General features: G+C 45.1%; 1 protein-coding gene across 4 annotated transcripts in view; it reads right to left on the bottom strand.

Annotated features, from left to right (window-relative positions):
• The window catches only part of CSMD2 (CUB and Sushi multiple domains 2), a 312235-nt gene that overhangs the window by 88632 nt on the left and 203890 nt on the right, over positions 1-19713 (bottom strand). For all 4 annotated transcript variants that reach the window (XM_030039537.2, XM_030039535.2, XM_030039538.2 and 1 more), the window contains 7 exons: positions 17267-17455; positions 13043-13212; positions 11243-11399; positions 10664-10855; positions 9182-9308; positions 3076-3278; positions 991-1182 (listed from right to left, as the gene is read on the bottom strand). In XM_030039537.2, coding sequence (XP_029895397.1) covers positions 991-1182; positions 3076-3278; positions 9182-9308; positions 10664-10855; positions 11243-11399; positions 13043-13212; positions 17267-17455 — 1230 coding nt within the window. The remainder of the gene's footprint in view (positions 1-990; positions 1183-3075; positions 3279-9181; positions 9309-10663; positions 10856-11242; positions 11400-13042; positions 13213-17266; positions 17456-19713) is intronic.

The following is a 19713-nucleotide window of genomic DNA, read 5'->3' as shown; positions in this document are numbered from 1 at the left end:
GACACTGCTTTCAAGTTTTGAACAGAACTTATGACTCCTAAAACAAGACTGCTGGACTTCTGTTCAAAAAGGACCCAACACAGTATCTCCAGGTCAAACTGGAGACGACCCATGGGAATTCATCTCACACCAAGATTAAAGCACTGGCTACATTTCTCTGAAAAGGACTGAGAGCCCAGCTTATGGTGTGAAAGAAAACCTCAACAGGAGAATGACGAGATGGGCATGACATGCAACAATATGATTTAGTTATAGCTCCGGGAAGACTAGAAGGACTGTCTCTATCAGGCTGAAAGGGTGCCACACTAGATCATCAAGACAGTCATTCAGAAACGAAGTCATCCTGCAGGGAGCATAAATCCTGTGCGTGCTGTAGAAGTTTCCTGGCTGGCATTAAATCAGATGTTAGAAACAGAATTAATTGATTTTTCTTGCTTGGGATAACAGTGCATAAGCAGGAATGAAGGTTAAAGGTAAGTAATTTGTGGCTAGCATTTAATTGGCCAGCAAATTTGATGTTTATTGCTCTTATGTGCTTAGCATGACTATTTTTATGTGTTCTGGACATATTAAAAAGAATCGCTTTTACGAGCTTCTTTTATTACTTTATGAGCTCAAAGAAAATGTCAGATAGTTCTTTCTCATGACAGAATTTGCTGTCTCCTCATGCAGAAATTATTCACCCATGACCCCAATCCTCTCCACTAACCTGAGTTTTAAAGCAGCCTTTAATTTTGACTTGTCAGGTTAAATATCATCACTTCCATTGCAGTATGCCTATGAGCTCCCAGCACGAACTAGATTCTCATTGTCCCAGACACTCTGGGGATAAACCTAAAAAGCAGTTCTGTGAGACAGCTACCTGAGACATATATACCTTGTCATACACCTCTTCAAACCAGGCGGGACTGATTCCCTTCAGATGCAGAAGTCTTGCAATGAAACAGGCCGGGAAGCCAGTGCAATGGGAGGATGGATGCGTGTTCGTACCTGTGCAGGAGGGAGGGTCTGGTTGCCAGAAAAACCTGTTCTCAATCTGCACGCAAGTGATTTTGGCCTCCCCTTGCAGAGCGTATCCTGGATTACATTGGAAGATGATGGAGTCACCTGCCTCTTTGCTGTCACCACTCCGGCTCCCGTTCTGGGGAATTCCTGGGTCATTGCAGGAAGTGGCAGTGGAAACTGAGGAGTAGTAAAAATATATATTTAATATATATATTTATATTTAATACAGCCTTACAGCATCGGCTGTACTTAGACTCTGTCCTTAAGCAGATACCCAAGCAATGACTTCATTCTCCATCTCTCCTCCTTCAGTATCCCTTGAAGTTGCCACACACACAAAAACTGGCTTTTACTTTGCACTGAGCATCTGCCACTCCAGCTGGTAAAGGCTCTGGGGAATGGCAAGTTCAAGTGCTCTACACAGAGTGCAAGTTTGATGTATAATTGTGCACATGCATGTTTACTTAATAAGTCCAGACATCCACTGATCTTACACGGCATTTTTAGAGAATTCTGTGTCAAACACATGCTGCAAAATAAACTAATCCGCTAGCACTTTTCACTTCCCCTGAGTGTCAGAGCAATTTAGCCTTTAGCCCTGTGAAGCATCAAGCCTGACCTTTTAGAAATGCATGTGTTTCCCTCCCAGTCTCGCTGCTGCCTCCCTTTGAGGTATGAGATGACCCCTCAGCTCCTCCTCAGCTGGGGGCAGGCAGCACAGCTTCACTGCTGACTGAGCTCAAGGTCTGTCAACACGACAATACTTAGCAGTATGGAAAGTCCTAGAGTAATAGAAGTTTTGCAAGCTTATATAGATCATTAAAGTTCACAAGATCCAAAACTGTATACTTCTGAGCTTAGGTCTGACTACTTAGTCACACCTTGTGAACAAAGGCTTTGTGCAGGAGCATTCAGTAAAGACCAGCTCCGTATCAGGCAGTGGAGCAGAGCTTATTTCCTGCTAAGTTGATGAGAGTCTATTACACCTAGGCAGTTTAGAGAAAGCTCTTCTTAAAAGAGCCAGAGGAAATCCCTCTCTCTCTTTCTGTATAACTGAAGATAAGCAAGGTAGCAGCCCAGTCTGCTCCTTCCTGGCAGGCTGAGACACAAGCCTGGCAAAAAAAGAGGACAGCAGAGCTGTGCTGGGTGACACAAAGCTCTCCCTCTGTCTCGGTCACCCCAGAAGGTCCTGTACCCAGCACAAACTCTTCCCAAGCAGCTGGCCTGCTCTCCCGGCCACGCAAGGCACCCCGAACAGAAAGCTACGGGCAAAAGCTTGGGAGAGACAGAACGAGCTCTGATGCTTAGGCATGTCTGAGTCCCAGGAAGGGCGCATTATCATTCACCCAACAGCCTCCCTGTTTACTACCATCTCCAAAATAGGCATCTGCTGGTTGGTTACTGGACATGTCAGGGAAGGCCTGCATCCTGGAAAGCTCTGTGCGAATGGTGAAATATATTACCCTAACATAATTGCAGTTAACGTGCTTGCAAGGCCGAGACTTAGGTAACAGCAGCCAGGTCTTAGGCAGTGACAGACTGCAGTTGCATTACACGCAGTGCTGCTGCGAGCAATGACATCCCTATAGCCAATAGAGCTTTCTGTGATCTGCATCTCTGGGGATCCAATTTGGGGGATTTTAAACAGACTTGGTTTTCAGAGACCACTGACCAACTGCTCTCAGAACGCCTGGGGGAAGTTGCCTGCACACTGGTGTCTCTAAGGGACCTGTGGGAACGTGGTGGAAAGTACCTGTAATTCCTTCTTGTGTACTGCACAATGTACTGCGCTACATCTTGCTGCCAAGTTCACCACTGTGAAGGTGACTGTAGCAGAGGGGAGCACAGAATTCACCTGCACGGCAAGGACAAAATACAAGAGTTTTTCTCTATTTGCAGAGACTGCACCCCAATGTGGTAGAGCACAAACGGCTGGAAGACCGCACAGTTCCTGCTACTGCGTTCAATACAGTGTCGTTTGCTCACCATCAGTACTTTGTAGTTAGACCTGAAATCACTTTCCAGTAAAGCTACGTTTGGACAATGCTGAGGAAACAACGTAAAGCCTACCTGAAAACTGAACAGCAAAGCCCTGCTTGCTTGTGAAGAAATCAGTGTTGAACTGCAGGATGACAGAGTTGAAAGTACTGTGGACATCGCCAGGTAAGCCAGACCCGCTGATCTCCTTTAGGAGGATGCCATTCTCCACCGGACCGTCCCAGATCCTCAGCACATCGTGGAACTCCTCGGTGTGGAAAACCATGAAATGGAGCCTGTGTGGCAAAATGAACTGACAGTCAGACCACAAACTGAGCTGTGCCTTTTTTCCTGAAAGGATTAGAAACGTGGTTGGTACCAACCTAAGGTAGCTTGGCCCACAACGAATGTGTTCTCTCCTGTTATCTGCAACTCAGCTTGGACAAAGTACTTCAGCCCTCTAACAAACTTTGTGTCTGTAAAACCCAAGATCTCTAGTCACATGCCTCCCTAATAAAACACATCCATAAACAAAACCCAACTGAGTCATGGACACTAATCTTTTCAGAAAAGTTGGCACCTTTCTGATGTTGGCTCCTGAGTGAACGAAATTACTAATCTGTCCTAAAAATCTTGAGGAACAAGGTAAAGGACCAAAAGCCCATTGTGAGCAGTGGAAATGTCCCCAGCCAGAATATCACAGTTGGTTTTACACCGAAGGTGCTCAGACATTGCAACGAGTAGCTGTCACACAGACAAAAGGCTCAGTCAATGACACACAGGAAACCTGCAGCAGAGAGGTACAGGGGTTGTGAATGAGAGGATAGGAGTTTGTCCGTAGTTTCACTAAGCTCTGTAACAGATAAACACAGAAGTATCGAGAAACTTATTCTAAGAACAGAATTAGCAGAAAATGTGCTGGGGTTCCTTCAGACAACTTACATACATTCATCCAATTCACACATTGTCCCTATGCTGCACACAGCAACAACCTTGGCTGTCCTTTTGCTTTTTTTGGTGTCCTGCAAGGAACAGCTTATTGTCAAGAGCCAGCATCTACTGACAAAATGCACTGATTTTTGTTACCTGCACTCAGATCAAAGAATTTGCTCCTGGCACCAAGCTAATCTTGTGTATCAGGGGGAAAAAAAAGGAAAGGAAACAACCAACACCACTCTTAATCAGAACAGCATCATGCTGGAAAAGAAACCCTTACCAGGTTGTTAACTGCCCCAGAGGTTAATAAAAAGGAGCAGAAAAGGGTGTGCGGGAGGGTGGCAAACAGGTGGGTGCAAATTCCGAATGCTGGATTGCAGCACCTCCGAGAAGTGGCTGATCCAGGAAAGGATTTTGACAGGTTTACAAAGTTGTGGATATTGCAAAACTGTATCTAGATGAGGTAACAGAACAACTTCAGCAAGAAATAAAGAAAAGGCAAGGCAGCAGCAGCCAGCTCATCCACAACAGGAAGGGAAGGGAGAGAAAACAAATTAAGAAACTGGTGGCTGGCAATGAAATTACACTGTGCTCTCAACAAGGGCATTTATTATGATGCTCCGAATGCAGATTTCATTTCCTTACTCTGCGTATTTTATAGTTTTGTCTGCCCTGGAGAGAGGGCTGCAAGGCCTCCAGTGTATGCAGCAAATGTTCCTTAGTTCTGAACTGCCTGCAGCAGTACTCCTCGGAGCTCTCGTCTTCTGCTTTTAAACTAAAACAGGGCTATGCCTGTTTAGCACTGCCACAGAAAAATCCCCAGGGAAAGCCCAAGATGCTGGCAGGAGTCATCATGGTGAGGAAATTCACTCCAGAGCCTGCACCAGCGATGGACCTAAGGGGATGGGAGAAGGCCAGCAGTTCCCTCCATGCCCAGGAGAGACCTGGTGGCACTCTGGGACAGGACAAACTTGATCCCAACATCAACTCCTGGTGGGATGCTCCTCTCTTCCCACCCTGGGCTGGGGGGGATAGCACACTGCGCTTCTCCCCACCAAACCAACCTCTGTCATGGAAGGGTGCGAAGCAGATGAATCCAGGCTTTGCAAAGAGCTTTGGGATCTTCCAAGATCAGAAGTACCATCTAAGCATAAGATATAGTCATTATTATTCTTACACCCAAGGGAGTTATCAACTAAAGGCTGCGATACATCAGGGTACAGTCCCTTTCACTCCTGCACTTAAAATGCCAACTGAAGAGGAGGCATTTAATTGCCTCTGTTTTTCATTGCCACATTATCACTGGGGGAAATACCATCTGACACAATGAAATCAGGCTAACACAGGGTAACTTGAGGCACGCTAGTTTGAAACGAGGACAGAAATCTATAAACTGTACTGAGAAAAATCTGCAAAAAATAAAACAATCAGGTACTGCGCTTAAAACCCTGACAGCCCACAGAGGAAAACAAGGAAGCATTCGCTTGGCTGCTTTCCCATTTATCTGGGGCAAACATAAATAAATCAGGTAGAACCATAAAAGGGGGAAAAAAAAAAACCCCCAACCAAAAAAACAACACTGCAATGTACTCAGCAACAAAATGATGTCCATAGAATCCAAAAGAAACCAAAAGAGCTGAATCATAAATCTACCTAGCAGAGACCTTGAGCAAAGAGAAAAAAAGCTAGACTCGAGGAAAGTAAGAATGGATCATAGCAGAGCTGTTCTCCACAGGTGCGTTGGCCTGATTACATTTGCTCTCAGGCTAACAGGGTCTAGTTAGCCAAAACTGCCAGAGAAAACTCACTGCTGAAGACCTCAGAAACAAGGAGACGCCGGCAGAGACTGACCTGTGGCGGGGGGACACCCTGGAACTGCCACCGCCGGTTCCCCGGAGGACCAAGGCTGCCTACAGCAACTCACTCCCCTCATTGATTTTTAAGAAACAACTTGCAGGCAAGGCTTCACCAAGAGGAGAAAACCTTAGCGTGATAACCAGGTGACACAGTGGCAAGGCACAGGTTGTCCAACGCCAGTTGGTTCAGGAGTCTATTGGGATAGCCGATTTTATTAAGAAAACTGGTGTGCTGTGGAGCTAATCAGTCTAGGCACATCTGTAACCAAACAGCATGATTTTTCTATCAGCCTGATTCTATTCCCAGCAGGGCTTCATTTAAGACAAGACCGAGACACTGGTTTAGCAGACAATGGAGAGGAAGAGTTTTATTCTTGCACTGTGACGATCCCCATTACATGCATGAAAATGCAGCAAAAAGCAAATTAGGAATTGTGGCTATATGCGTATATGTGATAGGGGGAAAGTTCTCCCAGCTTAGCGAGGAGCAGAGAGGACAAGACACCAGCTCTGCACTGACAGTCTGCGTTATTCTTGGTGAGCCGTTCAGCCCCAGCTCTTCAGAAAGCAGCCCCACAACCTGACTGACCAACCTGGGGCTCTTTCTGCTGACATTTCCCATCCAAGCTCTGGCCACCCCAACCGGGCTCTGCTGTGCAAGAGGCTGGGCTCCCATCCGGAGCTGGCTTCAGCAGCCGAATGCAGCTTGACACACTGGTAATGGCCACATGGCTTGCACCGAAGCCACAGGTCTTCCACACTATCAGCAGTTTGCAGGGCTGCCCGCTGTCTCCCTCCAGCCCGGAGAGGGTCCCCAAACTTAAAAGCTGTTAAAGGTTCTGTCCCTGGAAATCTCCAAGGAAGCGAACTGGAACATTCCAATATTCTCACTCATATTTCTAGATGAGAATGTGAAAAATGAAACCTGTCAATACAGCACCATCCATTACACTAGGATTAGCAACATCATTAAACTCTTATGACACTGAGATCACTGCTATACAATAAAACACCACTGCCGCTTCTGTGTATTCACTGCTCTCAGCTGTGCAAGCAGTACTCGAAGGCAAGTTTCATTCATTTTCCAGTACACCCTCCCACTTCTTTCTCTCCCTAGAGTCTCACAGATAAGCCAAGTCATTTTAGTTGTAATTTTATGTGCGTGTGCATGCGTGTGTTTGCACATGCACAAAATTAATCCTCTCAAAGTGCAACCCTTCAACTTTCATGGCAATGATGTACAGGCTAATTTTTCTATCTTTCTCTCCTTCCTCTCGTTCTGTGCAGATACAGCTTTATTCAAAAAGCTTTGGTGATTAATTTTAATGTAAGTTATAAATGAGAGCTTTATACAATTGTATCATGCGTGAAGAGAATTATTTTTCCAATGGATTACCATAAAAATGAAGTTGCTGAAAATGTGCTCTCTCAACTACCCAGAGATCATCTGTTCTGTTTGAGCTGCCAAATAAAGGAACAGAAGAAGGGAGCTTTCATCTCTGCTGAAAGGAAGGGTCACAAGGTATATTACCGTACTACTGCCTGGCATCGTTTCATTTCAGTCTTGGCCCCTTCCAAGCCTCTGGCTCATCCTGCAAACGCAAGCCGATAGCTCTGCTCATCTGAGTACTCTTACAGAAGCAGACAGGGGTTACGTGCGTGAGTAAAGTTCACTCGCTGAAGAAGTCTCTGGATGAGGCAGTCTCTTAGATTTTTTTGGGGGCAAGGGGAAGAAAAGGGGGTCTCGTCTTCTTTGTCCTACAGAAATCTTCGGCTTCTTCAGAATCTTTTACAGGAAAATGAAAAAAAGAGGAGACTTCAACTGGAAGTTGCCTGTGCAGGAATTAGGCTGCATTGCCTATGCTCTTTCTCCTGCGTTCATACCAGAAACCATCCATTATTGAACCACACTGAAGAGCAGAGCTAATAGCGGGAATTTCTGCATTAAGATGAATACAATGGACCAAATCTATCTCCAGCACAAATCCATCGACTAAAAGCACCACAGAGCTCAACATGATTAACAGTCTCCGCTGATGGGATGATGAGTGCTGATGCAGCAAGGAAGCGACATTGAAGATAAAAGGGCACCGACAATGAAGGAGTGCAGGACTGGAACAGCAACAGGTCACGGGTCAGCACAGAAATGGGGCTGACGCACCAACTACCAAGCACTAGAAATTATAATGGGAGATCGTGGGAGAAGCAGATTATTGTTGAACAGACCTTATAATCTACATTTCTCCCCCTCAAGTCCCAGCACTTAGCAAAAACTTTACTTGCCAATATACGTCAGTTTTCTGTCGAAGATGACTTTAGCTGGACTGAAATACGCAGGTAGCACAGAGCAGTACTGAAATGGCTTGGCAGGGCTTGGGCAAACTTCAGCGTGGGAACAGTGGTTAAGCAGCAAGGATCACAGAAGTAGTATCACAGAGCAGGAAACTGCCTGGATTCTGCTGGTGACTGCACTAACTTTATGAGCCAAATGTTCTCAATACCGTGCTTACCTAACTGCCAAATTCACATAACTCATAAACAAATTACATTTCAAACTGCCGCTTTCCAACAGGAAAGTGGCAACAGCACAGTAAGAGAAGTCAGAGGAGAAAACAGTCTTGGGTCTCTGTACAGACCAGATGTTTAGGAACCATCTTGAGTCTTTCCTTTGGGAGGATAATTACGTTGTATGTGTTCCATTTATTATTAAAACAATAAAACAATGCAAGTAGAAAATGAAGGCTAAGTATTGCGGTCTCATTTTTCCAGCTGTCCACTCACATCTGGGGACCCTCACATGTGTCTGTTCATTCTTACAAACGTAATGTGACAGAGCTCATCCCTTTCAGTGTTAATTTTCTCTGGCAATGCGAATGGGAGATGAACCAAACCCGTGACTGCCTTCCATTATTGTTTCCTGGGATGTGATCTTCCAAGCAATTTTATATATATGTCCTCATTTTAGGATTACGTCACTTGGACACGTGTTAAACATTGTTGGGAAATACAACACTAATCTGGTGGAAAAGGTTCGTTTCTGAATACATGCCATTAAGGAAAGGGGTGAAAAGCACTTGCATTGTACATGCACATAAAAGCTCTTGGATGTTATTTTAATACAGCAATAACACGGGCAGCAATAACAAATAATCTGGCGTCACCACCCATGGCACAATAGCTGTTACAGGCACAGGCCATACAGGGCTAAAACGCTTAAGAGAAATGAGAAGTGATGCCGCTTCTGTCCAACCTGGCAAGGAGATAAACCAGTGCTTGTTGCTTCATTTGGGACTCTCAAAATGACAGGGCATTCTCTCTACTTGCCTTACATAGTTATTGATCTGCTTCTGGAAAAGTAAGCTGTACATGGAAAGAAAACCAAGCTACAATAACCTGGCCCAACTCACCCTATCGTGCAACCAGCTTCTGCCTCTATTGTCCAAATACAATTCAGGTTATGATCGTAGGGTGTTGGGTAGCCGGGAGACAGTATCCGTCCTGACGACTCTCCTTTGATAGTACCCCCACACTCAGCTGAAAGAAACATATGGGTTAGTGAGAAGATTCATGACATATTATGGTTCTTACTTGGCAACAATGCAAATCTCATCCTACGAATACAACGGGGAGTATTTCTTGCCATTTAGAGAGATTCTTAAAGCCTACAAAACAACGATAAAGAGCGTCATTTAATTCAGCTAAAAGACTGAGTTATCAGAATAACTCTGCACTGCTGTGCCCATTCCTAACACCTCACATGCCGTCAAAGCTTCCCTCCACCTTTTGGACTTTGTAGCGAGTAAAGGCAGAGCCTGCCAGCATCCTGCTTTCCCGTATTCACACATGTGGGGTGAAAGAGCTCAATTCTTCTGCTCATATCTGCAAAATGTCTTAACGATTCATCAGTGTGATAAAACGAAGAAGCCAACATACGTATGTGTCTGCTAAATGAACTTCAAAAGCATGTGCAGATTTTGAATACATTTTCATAACACATCCATTAAAATTCTTTAAGTTTCTACATGCTCACACAGACACGACCATTCATATGCAATATATGTATAGCAAATAGGGCAAAGGTTAAGATGATGCATAAATCACAAAAATTTGTCTTTTTACCTCTATAAACAAGGCTAAAATTCAGCAGAGTTACCACATAAAGAATGGTTCTAACTCATGGAGAATACAGAATGCCAATGTCTGAGCACATCACTTATAACCATGAAAGCAGCCTTCTGGTTGTTGAGGTCTCTCAGAGGACTAAGTCTGCGAGAACTTCACCATGTCCTGGAAACACTAGCTAATGATGAAGTTGTCAAGTAACAGACCAACAGCACTCCACGTGGATACACAAAACTTAATACCAGAATTTTCCAAGCAAGACGACATCCTTCTGGACAGCTACAGGTAAAAGGGCACTCAGGACTTAGCTAAGAAAAGACTGAGGGAATTAAAACATCTGAAGATCTGGAATCAAATGTCATGTAGCTCTCAAATAAACATGACTTTGAACTGTCAAATGCCTGGACACACGTTGATGCCTGCCATTATCAGAAAGTGCCACTCTGTTTAACACATTTAAGTGAAAGGACAAGGACTAGAAAAGCAGTAGTCTCCTTGGAGGAAAGCAAGAAACCTTGTCAAATCTGTGCTCAGAGCACAGTGTTTCATGTTCAGACTGCTTGTAGAACTTTTGCAGAGATCAGGGCTCTCAATCCGAAGATGCCTTACATAGTATCCTTACCATGGTCTTTACTAATGTAGATGGGTGCAATCAGCATCAGAGTTAACATCATATATATTAGCAAAGAAGGAAGAAGGGACATTCAGCATGGTGCCCACAGCAAAGTACTTGTTAGAGGACGTTTTAACAGCAAGAGTTGTCTCACCTACGCAGGTTGGCAGGGGTTGATCCCAAGCTCTCCTCTCCCCCGTCAGGCAGACCAGCACCCTGGTGCCTCGCAGGGTATAGCCAGGGTCACAGCTAAAGGATACGGAGCTGCCAGCAAAGTGTCCCTCATCGTGTACCTTGTAGCCAAACTGTGGGATGCCAGGGTCCTCACATTTAATGAGTTCAAAACCTGGAGCGGAAGAAACAGCATCTGTTTTCATCAGATATTTAACAGCCAGGAGATATTAACACAAGATCATATTAATATTTTCCTCTTAAAATCATTTGCTGGAGAGAAAAACCACCATATTGAAAATTAATATTTTTTTTAATTAATATTTGAACGAGATCCCAGAAATCTGGTATCTCAGCTTTGATCCAAAGTTTCTGTATCACCACTGCCTCATTCACAACAGAAAAGGTTTGCCAGCATAATGATCTCCCCCACTCCAATTACACTTCAGACTACAAGATCTCTATGGGAAAGACTATTTCCTCTGGTTGTGCAACCGTAACACAAAAACACACCCTTACACCTCGGATTCCCACCTCACAAGCATATGGGCCTAAGACTTACTAGAAAATTGCAGCTCAAAGCCTTTACTCGTGTTCTCACTGTTGGTGATAAACTCAAGCCACATGCTGCTGGAAGTGCTGTTTATGCTGGTGCCGAGCATTTCAGAGCGGCTAAAGGAGCCCAGCAGACGAGCAGAACTATTGGTGCCATCGTAGACCTGGGAGGAACAAGAAACATGTACTGGAAAACATTTTATTTGCTACTTCAGGGACCAAATCATCCAGGAGCGCAAAGAGGGACAGTTCCTTTAAAACCAGTGAAATTACCCCAACTAAGAGTCTGACTTGACGAGACTTCACGATGCTGCTCGTCTGAGGAGCAGGATTCACACCGTGGAGGATCCGTGTCCTCCTTCTCACACCTGAGCTTATACTGTACTCAGGGCTGTGTTTTCTGAACTAAGCTCTCTTTCCAAAGGTGCAGCACAGCTACTGGGAAAAACATTTTCTCCCTACAGTGACTTAGATGTGCCTTGACCCCGCTATTATTTAAGAAAAACACAAATGTTTTTTTTCCTTTCTTTTAGATAGCATGATTCTCTATGAGGATAAAAAGCAACTTCTCACTAGTGGAGATTGATAGTAACTTTCCTCAAGAGCAGATGAGAAGTTGATGACAAACCTGTTGAGAGAGCATAATTTCTTTCACAACGAGTATATTCTTTGCATTAGCTGGAAATCTCTCTCTCTTTCCAGTCATTTGTGAGCTGAAAATATGTGGATTACACCTATCTTGCAGTGCAGAAGTATGGCACTTAAATGAGGACAGAGGCGTTCTCTGGGAAGATGGCTTAGCACAGCAGCACACATCTTGTAATATTAATGCCTCCTACAAAACCATTTCTTTGTGGTTAATAGAAACTCAGCCTGGATTTGTCTCCTCCTATATAGAGTCCTGAAACTTGTAAATGCAGATTAATCTAAGACTGAGTATGGGAATGCTGAAGAGCTTGAGTCTGGAGTTCTGCATTTAAACAAACCCCTTTTTGGGACAAAACAGCCTTGATTCTTAAAGCCACAAAAATAATTCTAAGAACCTCACACTTCCTCACGTGTTAACAGTTTCCCCAGCACAACTATGCAGATAAGAACTGAAATTTAGCTACAAAGGAAGAACCCTTGACATTCCAACAAATCTCTACATCTCAGGGAAGACTTCACAGCAGAAGGTGCAGTGATACAGCAAAGATGTCTATGCTTTTAGTAGATACAGAATTTGTTTACACATCCATCTGCAGACTGAGGGCCTCAAATAACCAGCTAGGCTGAAGTGCAAAGGACATTCACTATCGCCTTAGGGCTGCTGCCAGAGACCGCTACGAGCTGGCGAAGTTCAGAGGCACTGATTTCCTAAAATTACACAATATGTTTTTAAGCACAGCAAACCAACGCACAGCAGTGACACGCGCTGATCAGACAGTGTCCCTGGGCTAGAAGATATTGTTTCGCAGATGTATCACGTCTATGTCCTGCTCTAACCTTAGAGGGGATACACGCAGACAATATTCTAGCCCAGCTGCCCTGCCTGAAGTTCAGTCTGGTCCATGGTAATTTTGCTGCTGTCTTCAAAACTGCCATGCCAATCACTTAACGACACAGCAGTGACTACTGGTCACTAGTAGTCCGAGTATGAGTCTCTCCTAGACTTCCACAGCACTGTCAGTACTGTCTGGGCCTGGGTGGCATTTTCCAGAGGTTAGTGTCAGCTAACTCCATTAAAATTTTGGAACATCGTTTCCCTTTCAGATCTTGCTCTCATTAGCAGCATGGTACCATTTCATTGCTAGAGACGAAGAATTACCTTGAGGACATCTCCTGCCTCCAGTTCAAAAGTCCTGGCTTTCAGCTGGATCCCCTTTCCTGGCTGGGTCTGGATTGAGTAGATGCACTCATGGTTGTTGTTATAGTTTATTGGATAGTTGGGGGACAGCAGCACACCTTGGGTTCCAGTTACAGATGAACCACATTCAGCTACATAAAGACACAAAACCACATTTTAATAACCACATGTATATTCTAGCCATACAACACATGCAGGTGATTCCTCCAAACGGCCACAGATGCTCATTCTTTCCTACACCCATCTGCCAACTCATCCATGGACTCTATTTCCAAGTGCAGCCAGTAAACAAACCAGTACTTAATAGAACTTCTATCATCACTAAACCTCAGGTACCTTTCAAGACCGATTAATACCTTCTCCTTATATGGACAGGGAAACTGAGTCACAGAAAGCTAGCATGGTCAAATGCTATCTTGGGTCCCAATTCAGAAAAATATTCCAAAATCCCTGGAAAGCCACCACCTACTCGAGACAGTGCCTGTGTTTACGTTCCTTCCCGATTCATGAACCAGAAGGAAAATAAAAAAATATTATTAGCTTGAAATATTTGAAGTCTTTGCCATATTTAAACAAAGCTCATCCTATACCTATATATAGTAAATAAAAATCATGGTATTCTTTCTACAGTCAACACAGCACACCAATTGCTGGTACCAATGTGCTGCAAGTGCCAGAGCTCTTTGTGCAGAGAGATATGCTTAGTGAAACTTCCAAATAATTACAAATGATAAAACCAAGCCTGAATTTCAAAATCTTCCCCCAGAATAATTTCCTAAAAGCTAAAAAGGCAAAATTTGACCTTATTTGTTGTTAATGCTATCCTCACCTCTCTAGTTCATCATTTGACAGTATTTTAAAGGACCTCTTGTCCCTTGCTCCCTGCGTTTTTTTTTCTTCCCAGCTTTGCAGCTAACAATTACATCCATTCCCATCAGAAAAAGACAGAAAACCGGGGATCCTTTTGCCTCTCAGTTTTGGAAATGAGCTCCAATTTACTTATCTTTCTTTGCTCCCCAAATGTCACTCAAAGAACCACAGTGGGCTCAGGTTCTTCTGTGGCATAGACAAAACTGACCACTCTTGTTCAAAAGACAAGGGGCTGGGGACCGAGAAGGAGATGCCGATGTGGGCATCCCTACATACCTCTGGCTCGGGGAACTGGAAGGGCAGGGGTAGTTAATGTTACTGCGGTTGTTTCTCCCTTCCCCGAGAGCAGTTTACATCCCGTGACAGGTTATAAATGGCCATGATTTTAGAAAGAAGGAAATAAGGAAGGAAGGAAGGAAATAAGGAAGTAAAGTCAATCCTTTCCCTGTTGTTATTCACTACGAGCTGCAGTCCGCCCCTGTTCCATTACATTCTTCTAGTAAGACTTCTCTCCTCCTTCACGAGATCTGCTTCCTTTTCTACTCTGTGTGAACAGCATTTGATTTTGAGCCAAATTTGAAGTTAGAAGATTTGTGTGACTCAAAACTTGGCAGAATGATCCTCTTTAGAGAAGGAAGAGGATGGCAGCTTTGGAGGTTCAACCTATCTTGGATGTCAGGAGATCACAGTTTAATGTTTCCAGAAAATAACAACAACCATCCCTCACCTCTGCATTTTATGTATTTTAATTGCAAGCTTTTAAGGACACAATCTCTCATACGAACACGCCACAGCGAGTATAAGAGGACTGCTATGGGCACGTCCTCACTACACGAAGTAGCGAGCAGACGTTCAAGCGCATCCGAGCGCAAGCAGCAGTACTACTGTGATAGCACCGAGCTCCACCACAGCTCGCGGCACGATGTCAAAACGAGCTCTAACCTGCTGCTACCACAGGGAGGAAGCAAAAGTCCCCAACGCTCAGATACAGCTTGAGGGCATACTTGCAAAACGGTGTCCAAAGGGTGTCCTCCTCAGAGGACGCCTGCTGCCAGCAGTTGCTGCCTTGTCCCAGTGCCTGATTTCAGCCAGGACCGTTGCAGCCAGTTTGCTACATATATATACAACCTCCCAACACGTGTAAATCTGCCTTGCAACCACCATGTGTTTAGGATTTTTCATTACCCCCCGATCAGTTCCCACACAAGCAAACTGTGAGTCCTTGTTTTCTCCGCCTATTTACCCTGAAAGATTTCCAGCTGTAAAACACTGGCTCCCTGTTCCTTTGAGCCCTGGTGTTTTGCATGCACGGCTGGGGAAAGTCACTCCAACTTGCCCTGGAAACAGCTCTTCTGATTAGCTAGCTCTGCCTCATCTCCCCCAGTCCTTCACAGCATACAAAGTTGTTGGAGCTGAGCAAAACCATCACGTGCAGCTTTCTGCGCTGACTCTGCCACCTCTGCTGGTCCTCCATTAAAGCATGAGGGTTAAGCAAGGAAGCAGCAGCAGATACACTGAAAGGTGGTACTTTGGAAGCAACTTTCTCCTCCTCTCTTGCCACGTATGAAAAGCAGGACGTTTGCTTTAGCACAGGTGACCCAGGGATGATGCTGGAGACATCACCACTCGGGATCTGGTCTGAAGTAGCAGTCGGTGGGGAGCATTCCTACCCTGGAGAGAGGGGTTGGCCGAAGGAACAAACGGCTCTCGTTTCTCTCCAGACCCATTTCTAGAACAGGAACTGAATACAAAGCATCTGGCTTGTCTGGCAAAAACAATTAAATCTTCTGTGATCTTAAGTCTCCAATATCCATCTATATCCAGGGTAGCACACAGATCTGAGTGTGCAGTGGGGACACTGTGGAAAAAGCTGTCACCCTGCCACCAGAGCTCTGCACTAATCACCAGACAGTGAATTTGACCCATTATTATAAAACCACCATGCTAATTCAAAGCCAGCTGCAGTAGGGAATTGGCAAATGGAAGTCAGTGTGCCCACTTAGCGATGATGTCTGAGGATCAAGTTTAAAGCTTTGTTATGATTCTTTTTGATTTCTATTCCCCTGATTAGCTTTTTCTGCAACCTGATTATTATTCATGCCCTGAAGAGGCTGCTTGTCACAGCAGGATGATGCAACCCTCTGACCTAAGCATTAAGCAGTGCTGGCAAACACATTCAGCATGACATGACTCAACAAACTGACAAAGGAGACTGGCTGTTGCTGGGATGCTCTCTTTGCAATGACCCTCAAAGGTCACTAACACAGACCAGGAAAACCTACCTAGCAGGCTTTGCCAGAGCGAAAACAGGTAAGAGATCTGGTCTGCCTGATTTGGACGAATCCCTCATGGCTCTGGGTGAGCCAGGCAGCAGCAGGGCACTGAACAGTTGCCTACTTACTAAACTGTACAACAGAAAAATATATTAAATCTTTTTGCAAAGGCCTGAAGCATCCTTCTTCCTCTCTGCCTTCTCACTGTAGCACATTGCTACTTTTGCTCTTTTACGCTAACCATTATGCTTGGAGGGTACTGGGGGCTGGGCAGGGGGGTGCTCTGCAGACCTTGCCAGACAAGAGTGTCTGTAGCCCATCTGCATCAGGGACGACAGCCAGAAACTAGCTCACTGTTGCAGATGAAGTCTTCCTCTCCTCTACCCTTAGATTTATTTATTAGTATAAATAACGGCTGGAGGGATTGCAAAAAGGACGTGCAATAGTTAGGAAGAGAGGAAGTGAAAGGTGTAAGGTGCAAGAAACCTCTGGAGGCTAAGGGAAAGGTAAAAGCCAGAGAGGGTTTCCCAGATGCATCTGTACGGTCGTGGAATTTGCATTGCTTAAGATCACCCACCCAGAAGCAGCTTTCATACGCCTGGACTATTAAGCTTTACAGCACTCTGATTCAAAGGGAGGATGGCCTTAAAACGACGCTGTTTTACAGAAACTATCCCGAAAGGGATGATGCCTCTCCCACAGCTCGCGATTCCTTCACTTGGACAATCGCTGGGGCTCAACCGCAGCACTGAGGATGGGCTGCAGAGACACAGGGCATCCGCTGACGTGCGTGTCCCCATCTGCTGTGCGCCTGGTGTGCTCCAACTCCGGGGAGGAATGCAGCCTTCCGCCTGTCCCTCCCGTCCCCGCACACAGCTGCAGGGCTGAAAGCTCATTCCAGCTCCCTCTCCCCCCGATCCCTGCACCAACCACCCTGCGAGCTGAAAGATGCCATCCCGGGGGATGCCACCCATCCCTGCCCACCAAACCGATCCAGCACAGTGTAACCAACCAAGCAAAATGAAAGCACATGACCACCTACCAACACACCTTGGCAGAGGCGAACTCCACACACGCCGTCTCCCCCCGAGGCAGGTGATGCGGGATGCACCCTCCAGCCGGTAGCCCGGGAAGCAGGAAAAGGTGAGGACATCCCCCACTCCGAACTGCAGGCCCTTTCTGATGCTGTAGGCTGGGACCTCCGGCTCGTCGCAGGGCTCCAAATCATATTCTACAGGGGAAAAACACATTTATGGAACTCCATTCTCCCTGCTAAGGACACCCCAGTCCCGGAACACGAGGATGAGGAGGAAGCTCCGAGTTTTGATCCCGCTGAAGTGAAGCTCTGCAAAGGAAGCATCCGTGCAAGACATACGTCCTGTTTGAGCCATGAAGACCAACTCGGGTTTCACTCTTGACATGCAACCCCCAGGGTGCCGCCAGGATCTTGATTTAAACCAACTCAAAACAGAACAGGTCTCATTTTTTTGTCACTGTTGTCAGACAAACAAGAAAGTGACATCAGTGGTAACGAAACACGATGGAAATTTGTCATTCTCCCTCTGGTTTAGTCAAATGAAGATGAATTGATCCGGATGGGATTTCTGCTGCCTCTACATTACTAATCCTGAAAATGAATGAACACAGCATCTTGCTTGGGGAATGCAAGAGAACATTTAAGCTGCTGCTAAATGAAAGGTCATGTAGCATTATGGCTAAGAGCCAAATGCATGTCTTTGACCACAAAACGTTTTGAGGGTTATTTTTTGAAAAATAACAGACCCGCGAAGTAAAAGGTGTATGTATATATCTAAAGGAAGGTAAAAATATAACTGACTCCCATTTTCATTTTCCAACAAAAGAAAGAAGTCCCCAAACACATTTAAAATACTATTTATAATTAGATAATTTGAGGCAAATTTTTTTAAGGCAAAAAGCCATTTTTCCTCCATCAAAATGAAAGTTAATTGGAAACTTTCTGACTAGTTTCCACGGAGTATCATATGCAAATCCCTGACTTCAGAGAGCAGAACAACAGTTATCAGAAACCAGCTCTCTCAGTGCAGCAGGTTTTATCTGCATCTATGGCAACAGCTCTGTCAAAGACAGTGAGCACGTCAGCACCGAGCTCCACAATAAAAATGGTCATTTCTCTTCCACACCAGCAGGCCGAATTTGCAGCTGTTGCCCTCCGGACTAAAAGGTATGCTGAGATAGAGAGAACAACAGCACCAATACAATAAGCTTTTGTCCATTAACTGATTGTTTTATGGAACGGCTTGTCGGGGCACTCAGGCAGAAGAGATTACATTTTCTGAAACGTGTGCACAGGCACACACTTTGGCAGTCATTTGTAGGACTTCAGGTTAAAGGACACAGTTAAACACCTTGCGCACTTCAACCAGAGATTACCCACGCACAGCGATTTACAAGTGTGATGATCTGTTCTGCATAAGCAAACGTGCCTTTCTTTGAGTCTCTCTCCAAAAGCACCCCGCACACGCTACTTTTCATTGACAACTTCTGAAAATCCAGAATTACAATTGAAGAAACCAGCATTTTGTATAATCACAAACAGTCAAAGCCAGCATCAGAAGTGGCTTGGTTTAGTAAGGGCAGGACCGAACTGGCTTACTGGAAGTTCTTAGGGCAGAAGCTGTCTCGCACAACCAGATCTTCAACAGCACAGCAGGGGCAAGAAGGGTTGCTGAAGTCAGCAAAATCCCGCATCCCTTGATGCCCTACGGGCACCAGGAGGTCTGCTTTCATCTGCTATTATAGCAAGTCGGAGCTAGTCCAGCAAGAGAAAATACTGTTTCCAGTTCCCCAGCAATGCCAGTGGGCTCATGGAAACCTGGCCTAGGCTATACAAGGACAGGCTGAAGCCAGCTGCAGAGGCTGGGTCACTGGATGAGCATCCAAGCAGAGCAATGAACCAAAGGAAAAAAAAGAGAGACCAGACGGACAACGGGAATGACCCGCTCTGCCTTGCTCCTTATCCAAGAAGTCCAGATTGCTCAACGTTGCCTTCCAAAAGATCCCATCTGTCCCAGCTTCCCACGTTCGAAATGCTGTACCTACTGCAGCGATTTTCCTCTGATAAACAGAGAAGGAAGGCATCTGGAGGGAACAGGGATAGCATAGCCTAAGAAAACTTGACCTGAAACTCTGTCCATAAACAGAGCAGAAAAGATGATCGGGTGAGGAGGGAGAAAGCAACAAACGTATCTGTAGTGGGATTTCATTCCAGTGGGTTCAAATCCAGTCATCTACTGGGGCTCAAGGCAGACAAAATTGCTGCATCTGGTGATACGGGGACTGCAACGAGAATATTTCTTGGGACATACTGTGCTTTAATGCTAGAATAATTTACTGGGGTAACGAGAGGAGTGACCACCAGTGACCCAAATCACATGTAACTGCATCAACAAAAAATTATTCCCAAGATTTGCAGAAAGGTGGGAAGGAAAGGGGAAGAATGAAGTCTTT

This window comes from Aquila chrysaetos, chromosome 16, assembly GCF_900496995.4.
Source record: "Aquila chrysaetos chrysaetos chromosome 16, bAquChr1.4, whole genome shotgun sequence".
NCBI lineage: Eukaryota > Metazoa > Chordata > Aves > Accipitriformes > Accipitridae > Aquila > Aquila chrysaetos.
This window is presented reverse-complemented; position numbering and strand designations above follow the sequence as displayed.